General features: G+C 43.6%; 2 protein-coding genes across 2 annotated transcripts in view; both read right to left on the bottom strand.

Annotated features, from left to right (window-relative positions):
• LOC115482081 (synaptonemal complex protein 1-like) overlaps positions 1-4,546 on the bottom strand; it is a 265,107-nt gene extending 260,561 nt beyond the window's left edge. The window contains exon 1 of the mRNA XM_030221644.1: positions 4,469-4,546. Coding sequence (XP_030077504.1) covers positions 4,469-4,546 — 78 coding nt within the window. The remainder of the gene's footprint in view (positions 1-4,468) is intronic.
• Positions 4,547-5,328: 782 nt separating this feature from the next.
• LOC115482080 (synaptonemal complex protein 1-like) overlaps positions 5,329-19,337 on the bottom strand; it is a 71,624-nt gene continuing 57,615 nt past the window's right edge. Inside the window, exons 4-5 of the mRNA XM_030221643.1 lie at positions 16,892-17,060; positions 5,329-5,405 (exon numbers count right to left, since the gene is read on the bottom strand). Of these exons, the coding sequence (XP_030077503.1) occupies positions 5,329-5,405; positions 16,892-17,060 (246 nt within the window). The remainder of the gene's footprint in view (positions 5,406-16,891; positions 17,061-19,337) is intronic.

The raw sequence follows: 19,337 nt of genomic DNA, 5'->3' as shown, positions 1-19,337 counted from the left end.
ACTTACTGACTTCACGGTAAACCTGGAGGACGTAATGGGGCAGTTCAGCAAACTGAAGAGTAGCAAATCTCCTGGACCGGATGGTATTCATCCTAGAGTACTGATAGAACTGAAAAATGAGCTTGCGGAGCTACTGCTAGTGATATGCAACTTATCCTTAAAATCGAGCGTGGTACCGGAAGATTGGAGGGTGGCCAATGTAACACCGATTTTTTTAAAAGGCTCCAGGGGAGATCCAGGAAATTATAGACCGGTGAGTCTGACGTCAGTGCCAGGGAAAATGGTAGAGGCTATTATTAAAAACAAAATTACAGAGCACATCCGAGGACATGGATTACTGAGACCGAGTATTTACAAACATGTGGACAAAGGAGAACCGGTTGATATTGTGTATCTGAATTTCCAAAAGGCGTTTGACAAGGTACCTCATGAAAAGCTACAGAGGAAATTGGAGGGTCATGGGATAGGAGGAAATGTCCTATTGTGGATTAAAAACTGGTTGAAGGATAGGAAACAGAGAGTGGGGTTAAATGGGCAGTATTCACATTGGAGAAGGGTAGTTAGTGGGGTTCCTCAGGGGTCTGTGCTAAATCATATTTATAAATGATTTAGAGATGGGAGTAACTAGCGAGGTAATTAAATTTGCTGATGACACAAAGTTATTCAAAGTTGTTAAATCGCGACAGGATTGTGAAAAATTACAAGAGGACCTTACGAGACTGGGAAACTGGGCGGCTAAATGGCAGATGTCGTTTAATGTGAGCAAGTGCAAGGTGATGCATATGGGAAAAAAGAACCCGAATTACAGCTACGTCATGCAAGGTTCCACGTTAGGAGTTACGGACCAAGAAAGAGATCTGGGTGTCGACGTCGATAATACACTGAAACCTTCTGCTCAGTGTGCTGCTGCGGCTAGGAAAGCGAATAGAATGTTGGGTATTATCAGGAAAGGTATGGAAAACAGGTGTGAGGATGTTATAATGCCGTTGTATCGCTCCATGGTGCGACCGCACCTTGAGTATTGTGTTCAATTCTGGTCGCCGCATCTCAAGAAAGATAAAGTAGAATTGGAAAAGGTGCAGAGAAGGGCGACTAAAATGATAGCGGGGATGGGACGACTTCCCTATGAAGAAAGATTAAGGAGGCTAGGGCTATTCAGCTTGGAGAAGAGACGGCTGAGGGGAGACATGATAGAGGTATATAAAATAATGAGTGGAGTAGAACAGGTGGATGTGAAGCATCTGTTCACGCTTTCCAAAAATACTAGGACTAGGGGGCATGCGATGAAACTACAGTGTAGTAAATTTAAAACAAATCGGAGAAAATGTTTCTTCACCCAACGCATAATTACCGTATTTTTCGGACTATAAGATGCACTTTTTTCCCCCAAAATTTGGGAGGAAAATGGGGGGGTGCATCTTATAGTCCGAAGGTAGATTTGGCTGGCTGGCTGGCTGGCCGCCCGCCCTCCGAGTTCGTGATCGCCCTCCCCCAGCCCTGTCACCACTTCTCCCTACTCACGTCACACGATCTTCCCTGGTGGTCTAGTGACGTCGGGGCAGGAAAGAGCCCCCTCTTTCCTGCCCAGCGCGCTGCTCTCCATCCTCCTGTATGCAGCCTGACGGTCTCGGCGAGATTCAAAATGGCCGCCAAGAATTGAAGTCTCGGCGGCCATTTTGAATCTCGCCGAGACCGTCAGGCGTGACGTGAGTAGAGAGAAGTGGTGACAGGGCCGGGGGGAGGGCGATCCCGAACTCGGAGGGAGGGATTCGGACAAGACCTCCTCTAAAACCTAGGTGCGTCTTATAGTCCGAAAAATACGGTAAACTCTGGAATTCGTTGCCGGAGAATGTGGTGAAGGCGGTTAGCTTGGCAGAGTTTAAAAGGGGGTTAGACGGTTTCCTAAAGGACAAGTCCATAAACCGCTACTAAATGGACTTTGGAAAAATCCACAATTACGGGAATAACATGTATAGAATGTTTGTACGTTTGGGAAGCTTGCCAGGTGCCCTTGGCCTGGATTGGCCGCTGTCGTGGACAGGATGCTGGGCTCGGTGGACCCTTGGTCTTTTCCCAGTGTGGCATTACTTATGTACTTATGTACAATACAGCTTAACATATAGCTGAGGGACCAAGAGCAGATATATGATAGGAACAAGATGCATAGTACAGTTGGAATAATTTGATGGTTAGCTAAAATCAAGGCAAGTTCTTTCTATAGTTAAGCAAGAGATAAGAAACTGATCTAAGTTACTGTCTAGCATGCTAGTCCAGGTGAAGAATGGGTGTATTGTCAGTCACCCTATGTTTTAAAGGCTTGAGAGAAAAGCCAGGCTTTCACCTGCTTCCTGAGGTAGAGATAGTCTTGAGTTATATGTAGCCTTCTGGGAGTAAATTTCAGAGCGTGGGGGCTACTCCTGAGAAGGCTCACTGGCGGGAATCACCATCCTACAATTTTTTTTTATGAGGATACAGATAGTGATGATCCTTGAAAGAACCTTAGAGGTCTTAAAGGTGTGTAAACGGTAACGTATTCTTTAAGTACTCTAGCCCATTTTGTCTGAGGGCCTTCAAAATCAAACATAGAGTTTTAAATTTAGCCCTGTGTACTGGTAGCCAGTGTAGCTTTTGCAGGAAGGGTGTGATGTGGTCACGCCACTTTCAACCTTCTATCAGTCGAGCTGCAGCATTCTGAATTAGTTGGAGCTGATACAAACTCCTTTTGGTTTGGCCAATGTACAGAGAGGCATTACAGTAGTCTAGTCGTGATGTTATCATGGCATAGAACCCTGTGGTCAGACTCGTCTTTTCAATATATGGAGAGAGATTTCGTAGCTGCCGTAGGTGATACAGACAATTTTTGAGGGTTGTTTGAATTTGTGGGATTAGAGTGAGTGATGAGTCTAGCAGTATCCCAAGATTCCTGACCTATGATTTTGGGGGGAGTTCATACTTCCCAAAAGGTATTTTGAGTCGAGTATTTGTTCATTTGTGTTTGGTACCCAAAGAATCTCTGTTTTATTTGAGTTCAGGCAAAGTTTGTTGTTGTTTGCCCATTTCTGAGTTCCGGTTAGGCAGGCAGTCAGTTTACTTGGAGCTGGTTCAATGGATATGAGTAGTTGCACATCATCAGCATAGATGTAGAATTTTGTGTCCATTGAGTGAAGCAGCTCAGCCAGAGGCTTGAGGTAGATATTAAATAAAATGGGAGACAGTATGGATCCCTGGGGCACCCCACAGTCCAGTGCCCAAGGTAATGATGTGTTGTTGCTGAACAGAACTGATTGTTGTCTATCTAACAGGTAGGATTTGAACCAAGTAAATAGTGTGCAACTGATACCTATTTTTGCCAGTCTTGTAAGCATGATATTATCATTCACAAATTAGAAGGCTGCCAAGAAATCGAGAAACATTTGTATTGAGGCAGATCCCCTATCACGGTTTCTGTGCAGATCATCAAGAAGGGACGCAAAAACTGTCTTCTGTACCCAGGTCTAAAGCCAGATTAACATGAGTCTAGTCAATTACTTTCAATTAGCCACTGCTGAGTTGACTACAGACTGTCCTTTCTGTAAGTTTTGCCAGGAAAGGAATATTAGAGACTGATCGGTAGTTTTCAAGCTTGTCCTGGTTCAGTGAGCTCTTTTTCAGTAGGGAGCGCACCACAGCTCTTTTTACTGTTGTTGGCAGCTGCCCTTCAATAAGAGAGGAGTTAACAATTTTAGTGGTCCCTTCAAGGAGGCCTGTGCTTGCTCATTGTACAATCTTTGCTAGGCAAGGATCAAGAGGGCAGGCTGTAAGCCATAGACCTTTCAGTATATTTTCAAGAGCTTCCTCTGTGACCTGCTTGAATGAGTCCCAGATGGCTATGCATAGTGGAGAAGAGGAATGTTCTCTTCATTAGCTGGTAGGAGCTTTGATGGGACTGTCTGTAGGTCCTGATGGAGACCTTTCATTTTGTTGGCAAAGTAAGTGGCAAAATCATTGCTGGTCAGTTGTAACTGGTAAGGCTGGTTCTGTTGTTGGGTTTGCAGTAGGCTGTTTACTATTTTAAATAGCTAATTGGTTGAATTTGCAGCTTGTTCAATGTGTTGAAAAAAATATTGGGTTTTTTGGCCGTTGTTGTCATGTGCTTCTTACAGTTGAGCATCTAGTTGAGATTTTCTCCATTTTCTTTCAAGTTGATGTCCTTGATGCTTAAGAACCCGTAGTTCTGGGGAGAACCACATGGAATGTTTGTGGAGCACAGGACCTTCTTTAAAGGGGTCGTTTCTTCTAAAGCCATTACTAAGCATGCATTCCAGATATCACCCTGTTCTGACATGGCCATCATCTTTTCATCGGGAAGAAATCCGCCAGAGGGCGGAGAACTCTAGACACCCCATGGACAGCAACAAGAAATGAAAAAAGTGGGAGGACGACCAAGGATTCTAAAGCTGTGTCCGAGGAGACAATGAAGCACGCTCACCTTCATAACGGTCTTTCTAAAGGCCTCCTTTTGCTGAGGATTTGCCTTCTTCAAATAGTTCTCAAAGGCATTTGGCATTAAGACTCCTGATGCATGCCTAACGGCCAAAACACAACATTGTGTCGAGTCTTTATACCTCAATAAACATCTTATTATTATACATCCTTTCAGTCTTTGGAATCCTTGGTCATCCTCCCACTTTTTTCATTTCATCATCTTTTCATCCACATAGGGGTAGGATAAGGCTTCTACGAAGTTTTCAGCAGTCAGATTTCTCATGTCTCAGATTTTCTTCCAAGCATTGATTTATGTAGTCCTTAATAGAAAATTTGATTAGGAAATGATCAATCCATGATAGGAGTGTTATCTATATGTCTCTGGCCTTTTGTTCCAAGATGTCGACCCCTTTGCAGAACACCACGTCTAGAATATGGCCCTTTTCATGGGTTGGAGATTTGATCACCTGAATGAATCCTAGAGTTCCCATCATATCGAGTAAAGCAGTAGTAGCTGTGTCTGGAGTTTTGATGTGTAGGTTAAAATCTCCCATGATCAGTAACCTAGGGTAGCTCAGGGTTACCTCACTCGCCAGATTCAGCAGTTCTTTTTTTTTTAATTCTTTATTTATAATTTTCTAATTTTACAATCACATAACATAACTGCAAAAGCAGTAACTGAATTTTACAAAAAACTGAAAAAGAGATATAAATCTAGGAGGTGTAACCTCCTCTAGGTAAATACTTTCATTTATTTTGTCCACTATTTAAGTGAGGCAAAACACAATGCAAAAATTCAAAATAAGAAATACTATAAACATACGAGCAGGAGAACTATTAAGCCCACAATTGAATTTAACAGCATTAGCCTACAGGATTGTTCTGATTAGAACAATTCTCTTCCTCCTTAAAGGCAATAAAACTTTGCATTTTCTTTGGATCTGTAAACACATAGTTAACAGAGTTAAGAGAAAGAAAGCATCTGCAGAGAAATTTCAATAGGAATATTCCTTTCAAAGTAAGAGTCCTCTGCTTTAAACCCAAAAACTCACGCCTTCGTTTCAAAGTCTCTCTGCTTAAGTCTAGAAACATTTGTATTCTGGAACCAAGGAACAATGCCTTCATATGTTTAAAGTATAAACGGAAGATATTATATCTATCAGATTCAAACACAAATGATACCAAAAGAGTGGTGCGCTCAGTAATTACTTCAAGGGAACTTTCAAGAAATTCAGTTAGATTCAATCCCTGTTGCTGTTGTGTTGAAGTTCCTTTTCCTGTAATATATTGAGCCCGGGTAATTGGAGGATATGCTTCTTTCGGAATAGCCAGAATTTCATTGAAGTATTTCTTTAACATATCGAGAGCCGATATAATCGGAGATTTCGGGAAATTAAGCAGTCTTAGGTTTAATTTTCTGGCATTATTATCCAGGTACTTTAATTTCCTGTTAACAATCTCCCTTTCTTTCGTGGCTGCCCCTGCAAAAGTTTGTAAGGATTTTATTTCGCCTTCTAGCTTTAGAATTTTTTCCTCCTGTTTTTGAACAGTCTCAGACAAAGATATATAGGTCTTTTTCAAACCACTCATTTCTTTTGTAAAAGTTTGAGTTACCTGGAGGAGAGAGCCGGTCAGCTCTTGAATCGCATCCCATAGCGTGTCCAATGTCACCACGTTCGATTGTCAGGATGTATTGATGTAAGCCAAATTGAGTCTGCAAATAGGTGGGAAAATGTGGGATACAAATGCAACAAATAAATAAATAAATAAATTTAGACGCCCAGTCTTGTAAGGTCCTCTTGTAATTTTTCACAATCCTCCCGCGATTTAACGACTTTGAATAACTTTGTGTCATCAGCAAATTTAATTACCTCACTAGTTACTCCCATCTCTAGATCATTTATAAATATGTTAAAAAGCAGCAGTCACATCACTGACCCCTGGGGATCCCCACTATTTACTCTTCTCCATTAAGAATACTGACCATTTAACCCTACTCTCTGATTTCTATAATTTAACCAGTTTTTAATCCATAATAGGACACTACCTCCTATCCCATGACTTTCCAATTTCCTCAGGAGTCTTTCATGAGGTACTTTGTCAAATGCCTTTTGAAAATCCAGGCACACAATTTTGAACAGCTCACCTTTATCCACGTTTGTTCACCCCTTCAAAAACTTTTTATAGATTGGTGAGACAAGATTTCCCTTCACTAAATCCATGTTGGCTTTCCAGCTTATTTTCGGTTGGTGTCCTGGCATGTGAGGGGGGATCAGTGCACTAGGAATGCTGGCTCCTCCCATGACCAAATGGCTTGGATTTGGCCGGTTTTGAGATGGCTGGCCTTGGTTTCCATTATCGGCGAAAAACGAGGTCGGCCATCTCTAAGTCCGGGGATCTCAACATTTAGGTCGACCATCTCTAAGGTTGACCTAAATGTTGAGATTTGGCCGGCCCCGACCGAATTATCAAACCAAAAGATGGTCGCCCATCTTTTTCGATAATACAGTTGGTTCCGCCCCGTCCCCTGAGATGGGCGCCCTTATAGATGGGTGCCCCCGTTTGATTATGCCCCTCTTTGTCTCATTAATCCATGCTTTTGAATATGCTCTGTAATTTTGCTCTTTATAATAGTCTCTACCATTTTGCCCGGCACCAATATCAGGCTCACTGGTCTATAATTTCCCGGATCTCCTCTGGAACCTTTTTAAAAATCGGCGTTACATTGGCCACCCTCCAATCTTCTGGAACCATGCTTGATTTTAAAGATAAATTACATATTACAAACAATATTTCTGCACGTTCATTTTTCAATTCTATCAGTACTCGGGGTTAAATAACCTCCGGTCCAGGAGACTTTCTACTCTTCAATTTATCAAATTGTGCCATTACTTCCTCTAGGTTTATAGAGATTTCATTCAGTTTCTCTGATTCGTCAGCTTTGAATACCATTTCTGGCACCGGTATCTCTCCAAAATCTTCCTCAGTGAAGACCAAAGCAAATAACTCATTTAATCTCTCCACTATGGCTTTGTCTTCCCTGATTGCCCCTTTTACCCCTGCACTCATCTAGCGGTCCAACTGATTCTTTTGCTGACTTCTTGCTTTTAATATACCTAAAAAAAATTTACTATACGTTTTTGCCTCCTGAAGAAATATGTTAGCCTTGCTAGCCCTTGCTCTCAGTAAAATACAAGCCAATGGCTCATAATAAGAGCTAGGCTTCTTAAAATCAAAATCATCTCTGATACAAAAGAGAACTAGGCTTGTAAAAATCAGAGATCACCTTTGACACAGTTATATTTCACTGTAGCAAGTGCTGAACTGGCAAGGGAGGGGCATTTGCTCTTGTCCACAATCCTGAGACTGGCACCTGCCAGACATCATGAGCAACAGTTGCTATGGTTGCTATGTACTAGAGATAGTACAGGGTCAGCTGCACCCCGGGTGAGAAAATCTAAAGGAGAGGGCTAGAGGAAGGTTTGAGAACATGTAAAGTCATCTCACAAGATGTGCTCTGAGCATGTCTTGTTTATACTCAGAGCTTGATAACATGTGAAGTCATTCTGATCAATTGATAAGGGCCAAAAAGAGCTCTGGTGACAAAGCTGGGGACCATTGAAATGAATAGGGCCAAAATGGTATATAAGGAGCAGTTTGAGGGGTATTAAATCAGAAGGGAGAGGGAAGGCTACAAGAGAAGTCTTCAGAAGGCTAGAGAGAGAGACGTGCCGTGTACTGCTGTACCATCGTATGAATACCTGCTTGCCTGTACCATCTTTGGGTTAGATGACAATGCAAATAAACTATATTACTCTATCTATTGAATACTGGGTTCCTTTCTAATTGGGGAGGTTGCTACTGCCTGACGGTGTAAGCCTGTCATGAGCAGATTCAAGGTTGGGGTAATTAAGTATCCAGAGGGGATTTGCAGTTCCTTCCAGGCTAGTAGAAGGGCCATGGCTTCCGCTGCCCAGATAGGGATGGCAGACCTAATTAATTGGATATAACAAAAGAGAGGGAACGAAGTACAAACTAAAGTCCAAACAAAAAAAACAGCACCACGGGCCTTTAAAAATGGAACACAGTTCTTTAATGAATGAGCCTTGACAAAAAGACCCGACACGGGCCGTGTTTCGGTGACTAGCACCTGCGTCAGGGGTCACAGTGATGACGTGGAAAACTTGGGGAATAACTCGAATATATTCCTCTACAATATATTATTCCTTACCCCACGTCTCATATAGTAAAAGCTACAAAGCACCAAGGCACTTTCACTTTTCATCCATTTGTATTTTAAGTCAGTTTCTTCTTCCATTTTCTGAAGAATTTTCTTTTAGCTCTAATAGCTTCTTTCACCTCACTTTTTAACCATGCCAGCTGTCATTTGGTCCTCCTTCCTCCTTTTTTAACAGATGGAATATATCTGGCCTGGGCTTCCAGGATGGCATTTTTGAACAGCATCCACGCCTGATATAAATTTTTGACTTTCACAGCTGCTCTTCTAAGTTCTTTTTCACTGTTCTTCTCATTTTATCGTAATCTCCTTTTTGAAAGTTAAATGCTAACGTATTGGATTTCCTGTGTGTACTTACTCCAAAGCCGATATTAACTCTGGCCCCATGACTTACACAATGGAAAAGAGACTGCAGAGTCACAAAAGTAACAAGAAAAATTTGCAAAGAGATGCACAGAGAGAGATCAATGAGCAGTGACCTCTCAGCTCCGCAGAAGACAAAAGACTGACTGACAAGTCTCACATGGTGACAAGTGGGAAACACATGCACAGTCAGTTGCTTCTAAAGCTTCTAGAATTAGAATGCTGAGGTGGGTCATCGCATCAAGGCTCCATCGGTGATGTCACCCAATCAGTGTGGATTATTCAACCTGCTTGTACTCAAGAGAATAAATAAAAATAAAACAAAAATATAGGCTTGAAAATTTTGCAGCACTTATCCGGGAAGGAGTGACTCTAACCTGGATAAGCAGTGTTCACTGAAGCCACAACCAGATTTTCAGTGGCATTTTCTGGAATAATGCCACTGAAAATTTTCAGGGACCAACCCAACACTATCTGGATAGTGCTGAGGCGATCAGAGAATGGAGCTACGGTGGAACCAGAAGTTATCCAAAATACCCAATATTTAGCACCAGTACCCAGATAGCTATCCAGACAAGTCAGAACAGCAAAACAACTGTACCTGGCCAACTTCTGCTGGCTGCCTTATATATGGATATTCAGATCCAGAATCCATGTATGGACTGGAGCTGAATATCAGAGCTGAATATCACAGCAAAACTTTAACTGCCATAGTTGGCAATTTAAAGCAATGCAGACAGTGAACTTTATTCATACCTGTTAATTTTCTTTCTTTCAATCCTGCTAAACCAGTCCAGAAAAATGGATTGAGACCTCCTATCAACACGTGGAGGTAGAGATACTGAACTATTCCAGTGATATCACCGGTATAAGGACTGATGTAGCCTGGAATTCTTCAGCATGACGTTGCCAAAACAGAATAGGTCCATATTGCCACAAACCTTTTAACCTCCATCAAAAATCAGTGCAGCTTATAATGTAGAAACCAGCTTTTGATGAACCACAGACAGATAGCGGGAGTGCGCAAGTAAAGCCTCACACTGAAATCTTCCATGGTGGGATCTGAACTGGTGTAGCAACATTAAGAACATAAGTGTTGCCATACTGGGACAACTCAAAGGTCCATCAAGGCCAGTATCCGTGGCCAATCCAGGTCACAAGTACATAGCAAGATCCCAGAACAGTAAAAGAATTTTTATGCTGCTTATCCTAGAAATATGCAATACATAAACTAGTAGAAAACCAAGTATGTATATCATGCGTCTTGTTACTGTGTATATGACTCTATCATGTTCTAAAGGGAAGTCTCATACAGTCACCGGGGTTTTTTTTATCACCAATCTTGGCATGCCCCTATTTTGCGACAATTATAATCATCGACAGTCCCTTCCTCCAACCTCTATTTTTTGTAAATTTTCTTTTTTACCTTTTTTTGACTTTCGGTGAACTATATACTAATAAAGGTGTGAACTTTGTCACTTCAAAAGAGGTATAAGCTTTATCTCTTCAAGATCTCTGCGTACATACTATGAACTCATGTGTTGAACAATGGGACTAGGCTGCTGTACTCATATTCAATATAAAGTCTTAACTTAGCTTGAGTTTCCAGGTGCAGATTTCAGGGGTTTGGGTTCCTCTTTCCCACATGCATCACTTTGCACTTGCTCACAATAAATATCATCTGCCATTTGGATGCCCAGTCTCTCAGTCTTGTCCTCTTGCAATGTTCACAATCCTCTTGCAATTTAACAACTTTGAATAACTTTGTGTCATCAGCAAATGTAATTACCTCACTAATTATTCCTTTCTCTAGATAATATATAAATATATTAAAAAGCAGCAGTCCCAGCCAGCACAGACCCCTGCAAGACTCAAGAAAAGAAAATTAACAGGTATGAATAAATTTTACCTTCCTTTTCATCCAGCTACATCAGTCCAGGCAAACAGGATGTACAAAAACCATATGCTACAGGGTGGCGAAAGACAAGGCCATCTGAATCAAAGCTTTGCCAAAGGCAGCTGTCATCTCTGGCTAGCACATCAATCATGTAGTGTTTCACAAAGGAATGCAGCAACAATCAAATTTATGCCTTGCAGGTAACTACAGGGTTGACTGTCTATGCCTCTGCCCAGACACCATCTGCGCCCAGGTAGAATGGGCCCTTAGACTCTCCTGGGACTACTTTTCCCTGCAGTATCTGCATCGTTTCAATGGCCTCTTAATTCAATACACTATAAATGATTCGGAGGCCATGTGTCCTTAATGTGGTCCATAAAAAAGAAAAACAGCCTGTCCAATTACCGGAAGGAGTTTGTCACTTCCAAATACTGGAACAAGACACCCAGTTTATGAAGAAGCATCCTAGCTTAGTGGGCCAGGCTCTGATCTTGGAATGCAAGCAGAACCACCACCTGATTCAGATGAAAAAGAGAAATCACCTTTGACAGAAAAAAAGGTACTGGCCAAATGAAAACTACATCCTGGAAAAGGAAAAATATGGGTCTCTACAAGATAATGTTTGCAGCTCAGAAACCCACCTGGCTGATACAACGGCCGCCACAAAGATTGTTTTTAAAGTGAGATTCTTCAGGTTAAGGTCTTACTGCAGCAGAACCGGCCTTAGGGAAGGATTGATCAGTTTGATCCCCCCGACCCAAAGTAACATACAAAATTGGCCTGTGCCACAAGGGAACCACCAAGAACTTACCTCCTAAACATGAACAAACTGCTATCTGCATCTTCAAGGAGCTAAGAGTCAGATCTTGCTTCAAACCCCTTTACAAAATTTCCACACTATCAGAAGGTGTTTGACAAAGTACCTCATGAAAGACTCCAGAGGAAATTGAAGAGACATGGGATAGGAGGTAGTGTTCTATTGTGGATTAAAAACTGGTTAAAAGATAGAAAGCAGAGAGTAGGGTTAAATGGTCAGTATTCTTAATGGAGAAGGGTAGATAGTGGGGTTCCCCAGGGGTCTGTGATGGGACCACTGTTTTTTTACCATATTTATAAATGACCTAGAGATGGGAGTAACTAGTGAGGTAATTAAATTTGCTGACAACACAAAGAGGGGCATTTTCGAAAGGGACGTCTAAGTTGCGATTTGGACGTTCTTGCAAAATGGCGAAATCTAGGGGCGGGGAAACCCATATTTTCGAAACAAGATGGGCGTCCATCTTTCTTTTCGAAAATACCATCAGGATCGTCCAAATCCTTAAATTTCGCCGTCCCTAGGTTTGGACGTCCCTAGACATGGACATTTCTGATTTTCGGCGATTTTCGAAACCAAAGACGTCCATGTCAAACACAGCCAAATTCAAGCCATTTGGTCGTGGGAGGAGCCAGCATTTGTAGTGCACTGGTCCCCCTGACATGCCAGGACACCAACCGGGCACCCTAGGGGGCACTGCAGTGTACTTCATAAATTGCTCCCAGGTACATAGCTCCCTTACCTTGTGTGCTGAGCACCCAACCCCCCCCCCCCAACAAAAAAAACCCACTGCCCCCAACTGTACACCACTACCATAGCCCTTATGGGTGAAGGGGGGGCACCTAGATGTGAGTACAGTGGGTTTGTGGTGGGTTTTGGAGGGCTCGCTGTTTCCTCCACAAATGTAACAGGTGGGGGGGGGGGGGGTATGGGCCTGGGTCCGCCTGTCTCAAGTGCACTGCAGTACCCACTAAAACTGCTCCAGGGACCTGCATGCGCTGTCATGGACCTGAGTATGACATCTGAGGCTGGCGGAGAAGGATAATCCAGGACCTCGAACATCTCAGCCCTGGCCTCATCCACAGCCTCCATGGGAAATGGAAAGTCCTTAGACATTTCCTGCACAAAAGATGAAAAAGTAAGACTCTCAGGTGGAGATTGTCTAACTTCAATAGGCGGAGTAGGATCAGAAGGAAGCCCCTGGGAGTCTTCTTCAGAAAAATACCTGGGGTCTTCCTCCTCTCCCCATAAGTGCTCCTCTTCGGTATTGGACAGAAGCTCTCGAAGAGCAGACCGAACCCGAGCCAGTCTCGACGTCGAGGATCAACGTCCTCGTGGGGGATGTCGAGAAGTCGACCCCTGCCTGGACTGCTGCGAAGCTTCCTCCACCGACGTCGAAAGGAGAGTCAACCCGGGTGGCAACCGGCTCCGATACCACAAGCGGTACCGAGGGCGGGGACCTTCTCACAGGAGATGGGCCAGACGCCGTCTCAGCAGGAGGTACAGGAGGCGCAAGCACCCCCGGTACCGAAGCAGATGGACGGAGCAATCCTTCCAGAATTTCTGGAAGAATGGCCCGGAGACACTCATCGAGACCTGCCATCGAAAAAGGCTATGGGGCCGGTGCAGGAGTCGGTGCCAGAACCTGAGGGGGGTCGAGAGCCGGTACCAGGCTGCCGAACGACCGACGCATCAGTACCTCCTGAATGGAGGGTGAGCGGTCCACCCGGCGCCGACACTTCTCGGGTGCCGACTCCCTCGGCTCCCCGGAGCTCTCGGTACCGTGTCTGGAAGGAGATCGATGACGATGCTTCTTAGCCTTCGCTCGACGCCCGTCATCGACACTCCTCGGTACCGATGAGGAGGACGTGGAATCCTCATGCCTCCTCGGGTCCGGGTCCAACAACGGTCGGTCCTGGGGGGCCCGCATAGCAGTAGGCCTCGAGACGGGTGGAGACCCACTCGATGTCTCACTGCTCCCAGCTCTAAGTGGTCTCTTGGCAGCCATTACCTGGACTCTCGATGCTGCTTCCCTCGACATCGACGCCGATGCCGCCGACCTCAATACCAATGTCAATGTCGAAGGACCGGACCGATCCGGAAAAAGCCACTCGCGCTGAGCCTCTCGAGCTACCTGGGTCCTCTTTTTCATCAACTTGCACAGCTTACAAGCAGCCGGAAGATGATCGGGCCCAAGACACTGAAGGCACCACAAGTGGGGGTCGGTACTCGGGATGATCCGGTTGCAACGAGCACAGCGTTTGAAGCCGCTAGAAGTCCTCGATGACATAGGCGGAAAAATAGCGTCCGCGAAATTAAACGGCTCGATTGTGCCAAAGGAAAGGGTACAATTAAAAAAGGGGAAAAAAAGGAAAAAGAAAGGAAACTTTCAAGCGGGAAGAAAAAATCTAGAAAATAGAGGAAAAGTTACTTTTTTTTTTCATTATGAACGAAAAAGGAAGAAAAAATGAAGAAAAGGGGCACGTAAAACGCAAAAAATACAGTCTCCTGAGCTAAACAAAGGAGAGCAGCTGAAAACCAACTCTCCTCAAGCGCGGAAGAAAAGAAACTAGTTCAGTCACGCTCGCGTCGCAGGCGGGAAGCAGCTCGCACATGTGCAGTGCGCTCGGGCCTGCGTGGGCAAGCACTCTACAAATTTCTAGTTTTTTCTAAAGAAAAGTTCCGGTCTCCTGGGCCGTCGCGGATGACGACCCACACGTAAGACTGTGGAGCCTGCTTGTCCTCGGAGAAGAGGCCGTACACCACCTCCACTACCCGCTGGTATGAGGTAACATGAGCCCACTCATGGTAGAACAGAGACAGGCTGCCTCCTATCTACAACAAAGAGAGGCCCTATAAACCTCACTGGGGTCCCTTACCAGCCCTCCCCTAGAGGAGACAGGGCCTAGCTCCCTTCCTTGCCCCCCAAAACAGCATGCTCATCTGAGACTTGAGACCCAATGCTGCACCAGGGGTGCCCCTCCCAATCCAGGAATGACCTCTGCATTTGTCTGGACTCTACCCCTGGCCAGGCATGAGGCAGAGGCAAGCAGTACTCTAGGAGATAGTGAGGCTTGGCTTCCCTAAGGTCCTAAACCAACTTCTCCAAGTACTTCCCAAACAGTAAGCACCCTTTAGATGGGAGTAGTAGTAGTAGTTTACTGAGGCACATCTTTGAATCCACATCCGCCGACCAGTATAGGAGCCAGAGCCATCTCTGGGCTACTATCTCAGAAGCCACTAATCAGGAGGATATGCACACTAAGTCAAGGAGAACGTCTGCCAGAAATGCCACCCCTGACCCTAGGTAAGCCACCTCTAAAGAGGATAGCGACTGTCCAGTTAGGCATGGGCTACATGGCCCCCACACACTGTTGCCTGGAATCCAGTCACAAAGTTCTGCTAAGAAACTGCTACAACTTCCTATTCCGGGCATCCTTCAAGGCAGAACCTCCTTCCACTGAGACTGTCATCTTCTTATTCACCATTTCAGCAGGTAAAACAAACGTTCATGGTCCTTATAGGACAATGGGTACAGCTCAACTAGCAACCTCATATGCCTAAGAATGCCTTCTGTAGTTTCCCACTTTCTCAACACCATCTGGGAAAAGGCCCTATGGAACAATTCCAGGCTGCATCAGACCTTATACCGGTGCTGTCAATGGAATAGTTCAGTATCTATCTCCATTTGCTGTTTGGGGGACTCAAGCCATTTGTCTGTAGTCTAGCTAGACAAAAAGGAACATGAGTTTATATATCGAAGGGATAGGATATAAGGCAATATACTGACATAATATATCTGCAATTTTATGGTTGTCTAATTTAAGAGGCCAGGTAAGTGCCTATTTTAAGCCCATTTTATAAAAACACAAAAACCTATGTGTATTTATAAAACTGCTTCATGAAAGCAGCCAAAACCAAGACTAGAATGAAGTCATGTACATTTACAACTGCTGACAAGCCTGTGTAAATATATGCATATAAAGTACATGCGAATAAACTTCATGCATAAATCACAAATCCAAAATACAGCAGAAAGCACCAGGAGCCTTCAAAAACGGGACACATTTCTTTTTCTTCCCCAATTCAATTACGAAGGGACGTTTTTCGCTCTTAAAGTGCAGAATAACCACTTTTTCAAGTGGATGGAATTTGTCAGCTTAAATTTTTTGAAGAATTTTGTTTGATGCACAGTACCAGATCATATTTGACCCCTGACGCAGGCACTGTGCGCCAAAACACAGTCCGTGTCGGGTCTACATTGGCAATTTACCTCTCAATAAAAAGAACTGTGTCCCGTTTTTGCAGGCTCCTGGTGCTTTCAGCTATATTTTGGACTTTATTCTGTACTTTGGACCCTCTCCTTGTTGTGACATAAATCACAAATCCACGCACACTCTTGCCAAATTCCTCCCCTAACTATACCTTCATCCAGATCACACGGAAGTACATGTAGTCTTCTCATTGAATGAACTTTTACAGATGTATACAGTCATATAAACATTTTTAAAAATCCTTTATAAAAGTACCCCTTTTTTCACTAAGTTTCAGGACAGTAATATCCTTTATTGATATACTGCTTTCCCCAATTATCCAAAAATGGCTATGGTAAATATTTACCCCCAATGTTCAAAACCACTTAATTGATCAGGAACAGCAACTGGCAGTTAAATGGCAGTTAAATGGCAACTGTCTCCTGCTGAATATCACCAGTTAGCACTTAGCAGATAACCGTTTATATCACGTGATATAACTGGCTATCTGCCAATTTTTGGCACATAGTTGGCTAAGTTTGGCGGCCAAATCTGGCCACGTCAATAGCTGGCCTATCTTTGACCAGTTCCAACTTAACTGTCCAGTGCTGAATAATGGCTTGGCCGGTTAAGTTGGAACTAGCCAAAAATAAAATGGATATTCAATGCTGGTCACCGGAAATGGCCCGACATTAAATATCCAGGCTCAGCCCTGACAGACGGAGGCTTCCCAACTACCTCCCGTGGTCTGAATATCGGCCCCTTACTCTATATCAACCTATTCCATCAAAAGAATCAGAACCATTATGGACTGTGAAAAAGTCATTTCCACATCTGCTAACTAGAAAGTGACAAGCTGGTACCTGCCTGTAACTCCTGTATAGCTTTACGTTGTGCATCAATTGTTTTTTTATTTTCTTGTATTTTTTTCTCCTTCTGCTTCATTTCTGTTTCTACAGAGAGTTTCCACCTCTTGATCTTTTCTGCTTCATTGTAGAGATTTGAATAAAGCTGAGCCATTGGTTCAACATTCTAAATAAATAATCATAAATAATAAATAAGATTAAAAACAGGTTTCATTTGCTAATATTACAAATTTAAAGCAATGTTACTGTGTTTTTCTTTTTCAAAAATTATATGCCAATGTAGTGGAAGTGAATTTTAAAGATTGTTTTTCAACTCTGCCTTGACCGACCAGTGCACTCGGGGTCTATATTTTTGATTAGAAGTGGTTCTGTTTAAAAATGATTGTTTAACTTTGATTGTGTGAAAATAAGTTGGAATGCAGAAGATAAGACACAGCTCTAATTAATTTGGTATGTGAAGAGGGGGATGGCGCTTGTTTTCGAGTTCAGTCTGGCCACCTGGACTTGGAAGCAAGTAACCACATTCCCACAGTATGGCTTGTTTACCTAAACAGAGAAGCATTCTGTAATTTTCCTTAGCTCTGAACATGAGTTCTAAGCCTTATAAAAAGGGGAGTTTCTTTCAGTGAAATTGGGAGCTCATTTGTGAGTAACGTACAAACTGCGCAGAGAACCATGTTTCCTTGTCAAAGAAACTCCTGGCTTTTGCTGTGAACAGGGCCCCCCCCCCCCCCCCCAGCTGATAAGAGCCTGGATGACGTAAGGACTAGTGATGATTGTTTTATTGCTTCTTTTCCTGGTCTAGGAACTCTTAGCATTGCTTAGATGTAATGATTGTTTATAGATAGGTATTGTTTCTTTTTAGTTATATAGCTAATTATTGTGTGTATATAGCTTAATCATTCTATATATCCTAATTATTGTAGATTTTAGAATCTCTAATAAAGGTCTCATTTACCTAATACGAATCCAAAAGAATCCACTGTAATTATTGAGCAGTCTGTGTCAATGAAGCAGGCTGTAAAAATCCATAGAATTACAGCCAGAAACCCAACAGCCAGTGAAGACCATAAAATGTTTCTGTCTACCAGCCACAATTAGAATAATTTCTGCCATTTTGAAAGCAATTTGTCTCAGTGCAATAACAGTTACTGAAAATGGTACACCTTCCCCAAATCTTCCAGTTCTTCAAACAAAAATAAGCATTATCTTTAGGAGGCACAAGCAACATTCGAGTCCAAATATCAAAAATACAAAAATTATATTCCTTAGCATCCCTCCGGACCGGCCCAGGATTGGACTGATGGGTTGTGCTCGCCTTCCAGCAGGTTGGAGACTGAGAAAAAAACTCTGACTCTAGCGAGCCAATAGGAGCCCTGGTCACGTGACCCTAGCCTCAGTATTTTCTCAGTCTCCCAGCAGGTAGGAAGTGAGCCCATTAGTCTCTCTTTATTTTCTGACTTTTCTGGATTTTTTTGTCTAGTTGGTATTTTCTTCTGTACTTTATTCTGTGCCAGAGGAATTCTTTGGAGGCTTGTTAGAATTTCAATTTTGCCTCAGGGGTGTTCTACTCGGGTGTCCCGGGTCCCCCCCCCCCCTTTTCCTCCCCACCTCCCTGCTAACGATTTCAATTTTCAGGGAAGGGCCCCCTTTTGACAAGCAAAAGGGTGTTGCCTTTGGGAGAGGCAACCAGGTTTAAAATATTTAAAAAAAAAAAAAAAAAAAAGGAGAAACCTAAGCAGAAGCAATGCTTCCCCATAGACCTAACGAGCAGACAGCTCCGTTTAGTGTGTTTTATTTTTCTGTCTGTGTGCATGTTAGCAGCTCTTTAAAAAAAAAAAAAAGCAAGAAAAGAAAAACGCTGAGAGCTTTTCTATTTCTGTTCTGGTGCTCCTATGGTTCAGTTTTCGCGGGGGTGTAGTTTGCTAAGCGCTATTTTTGTCTTCGGAGTGTCTTTTTCTTTAAAAGAATTTAGGCGCCAGCCGGCTCATCGCATGCACGCGCGTTCCCGCGATGTCGGCAAGCTTAGGCGGTGCGCTGTATGTCAGCGTCAGGGGGTTGGCTCCTCCGACGCTTGCTAATTTTTAACGGCGGAGCTTGAGGCGTCGGGTTCTATGGTTCCTTCTGCTTCGGGGATTCAGTCTTCTGCTCCCGTTCCTTCGCCGTCGCGGTACGCGCGCCGCCGCCGCCACGTCTGAAATGCTGAAACGATGTGCTGTCCGCCAGCGTTGGGGGCTTTCTTCCGGTTCCTGTAAGTACTATACCGCGCTGGCGGGTGCGTCGATCCCTTTTTTGCCTTCGTTTTCGGGAGTTCCGTTGTCGGTTCAAAGTTTATCGCCATCGGTGACGGTTTTCAGTAAGTTCTGAGGGGTCAGGTGCGCCGCCAGAGGCCGCTCCTGTGGTTTTGGCGCGAATGGCGGCCATTTTGAATCTTGCTCCATCT

The sequence above is a fragment of the Microcaecilia unicolor genome, chromosome 12 (assembly GCF_901765095.1).
Source record: "Microcaecilia unicolor chromosome 12, aMicUni1.1, whole genome shotgun sequence".
In the NCBI taxonomy this organism is placed as follows: Eukaryota; Metazoa; Chordata; class Amphibia; order Gymnophiona; family Siphonopidae; genus Microcaecilia; species Microcaecilia unicolor.
Note: the sequence above shows the minus strand (reverse complement) of the source record. Positions and strands in the feature narration are given on the sequence as shown.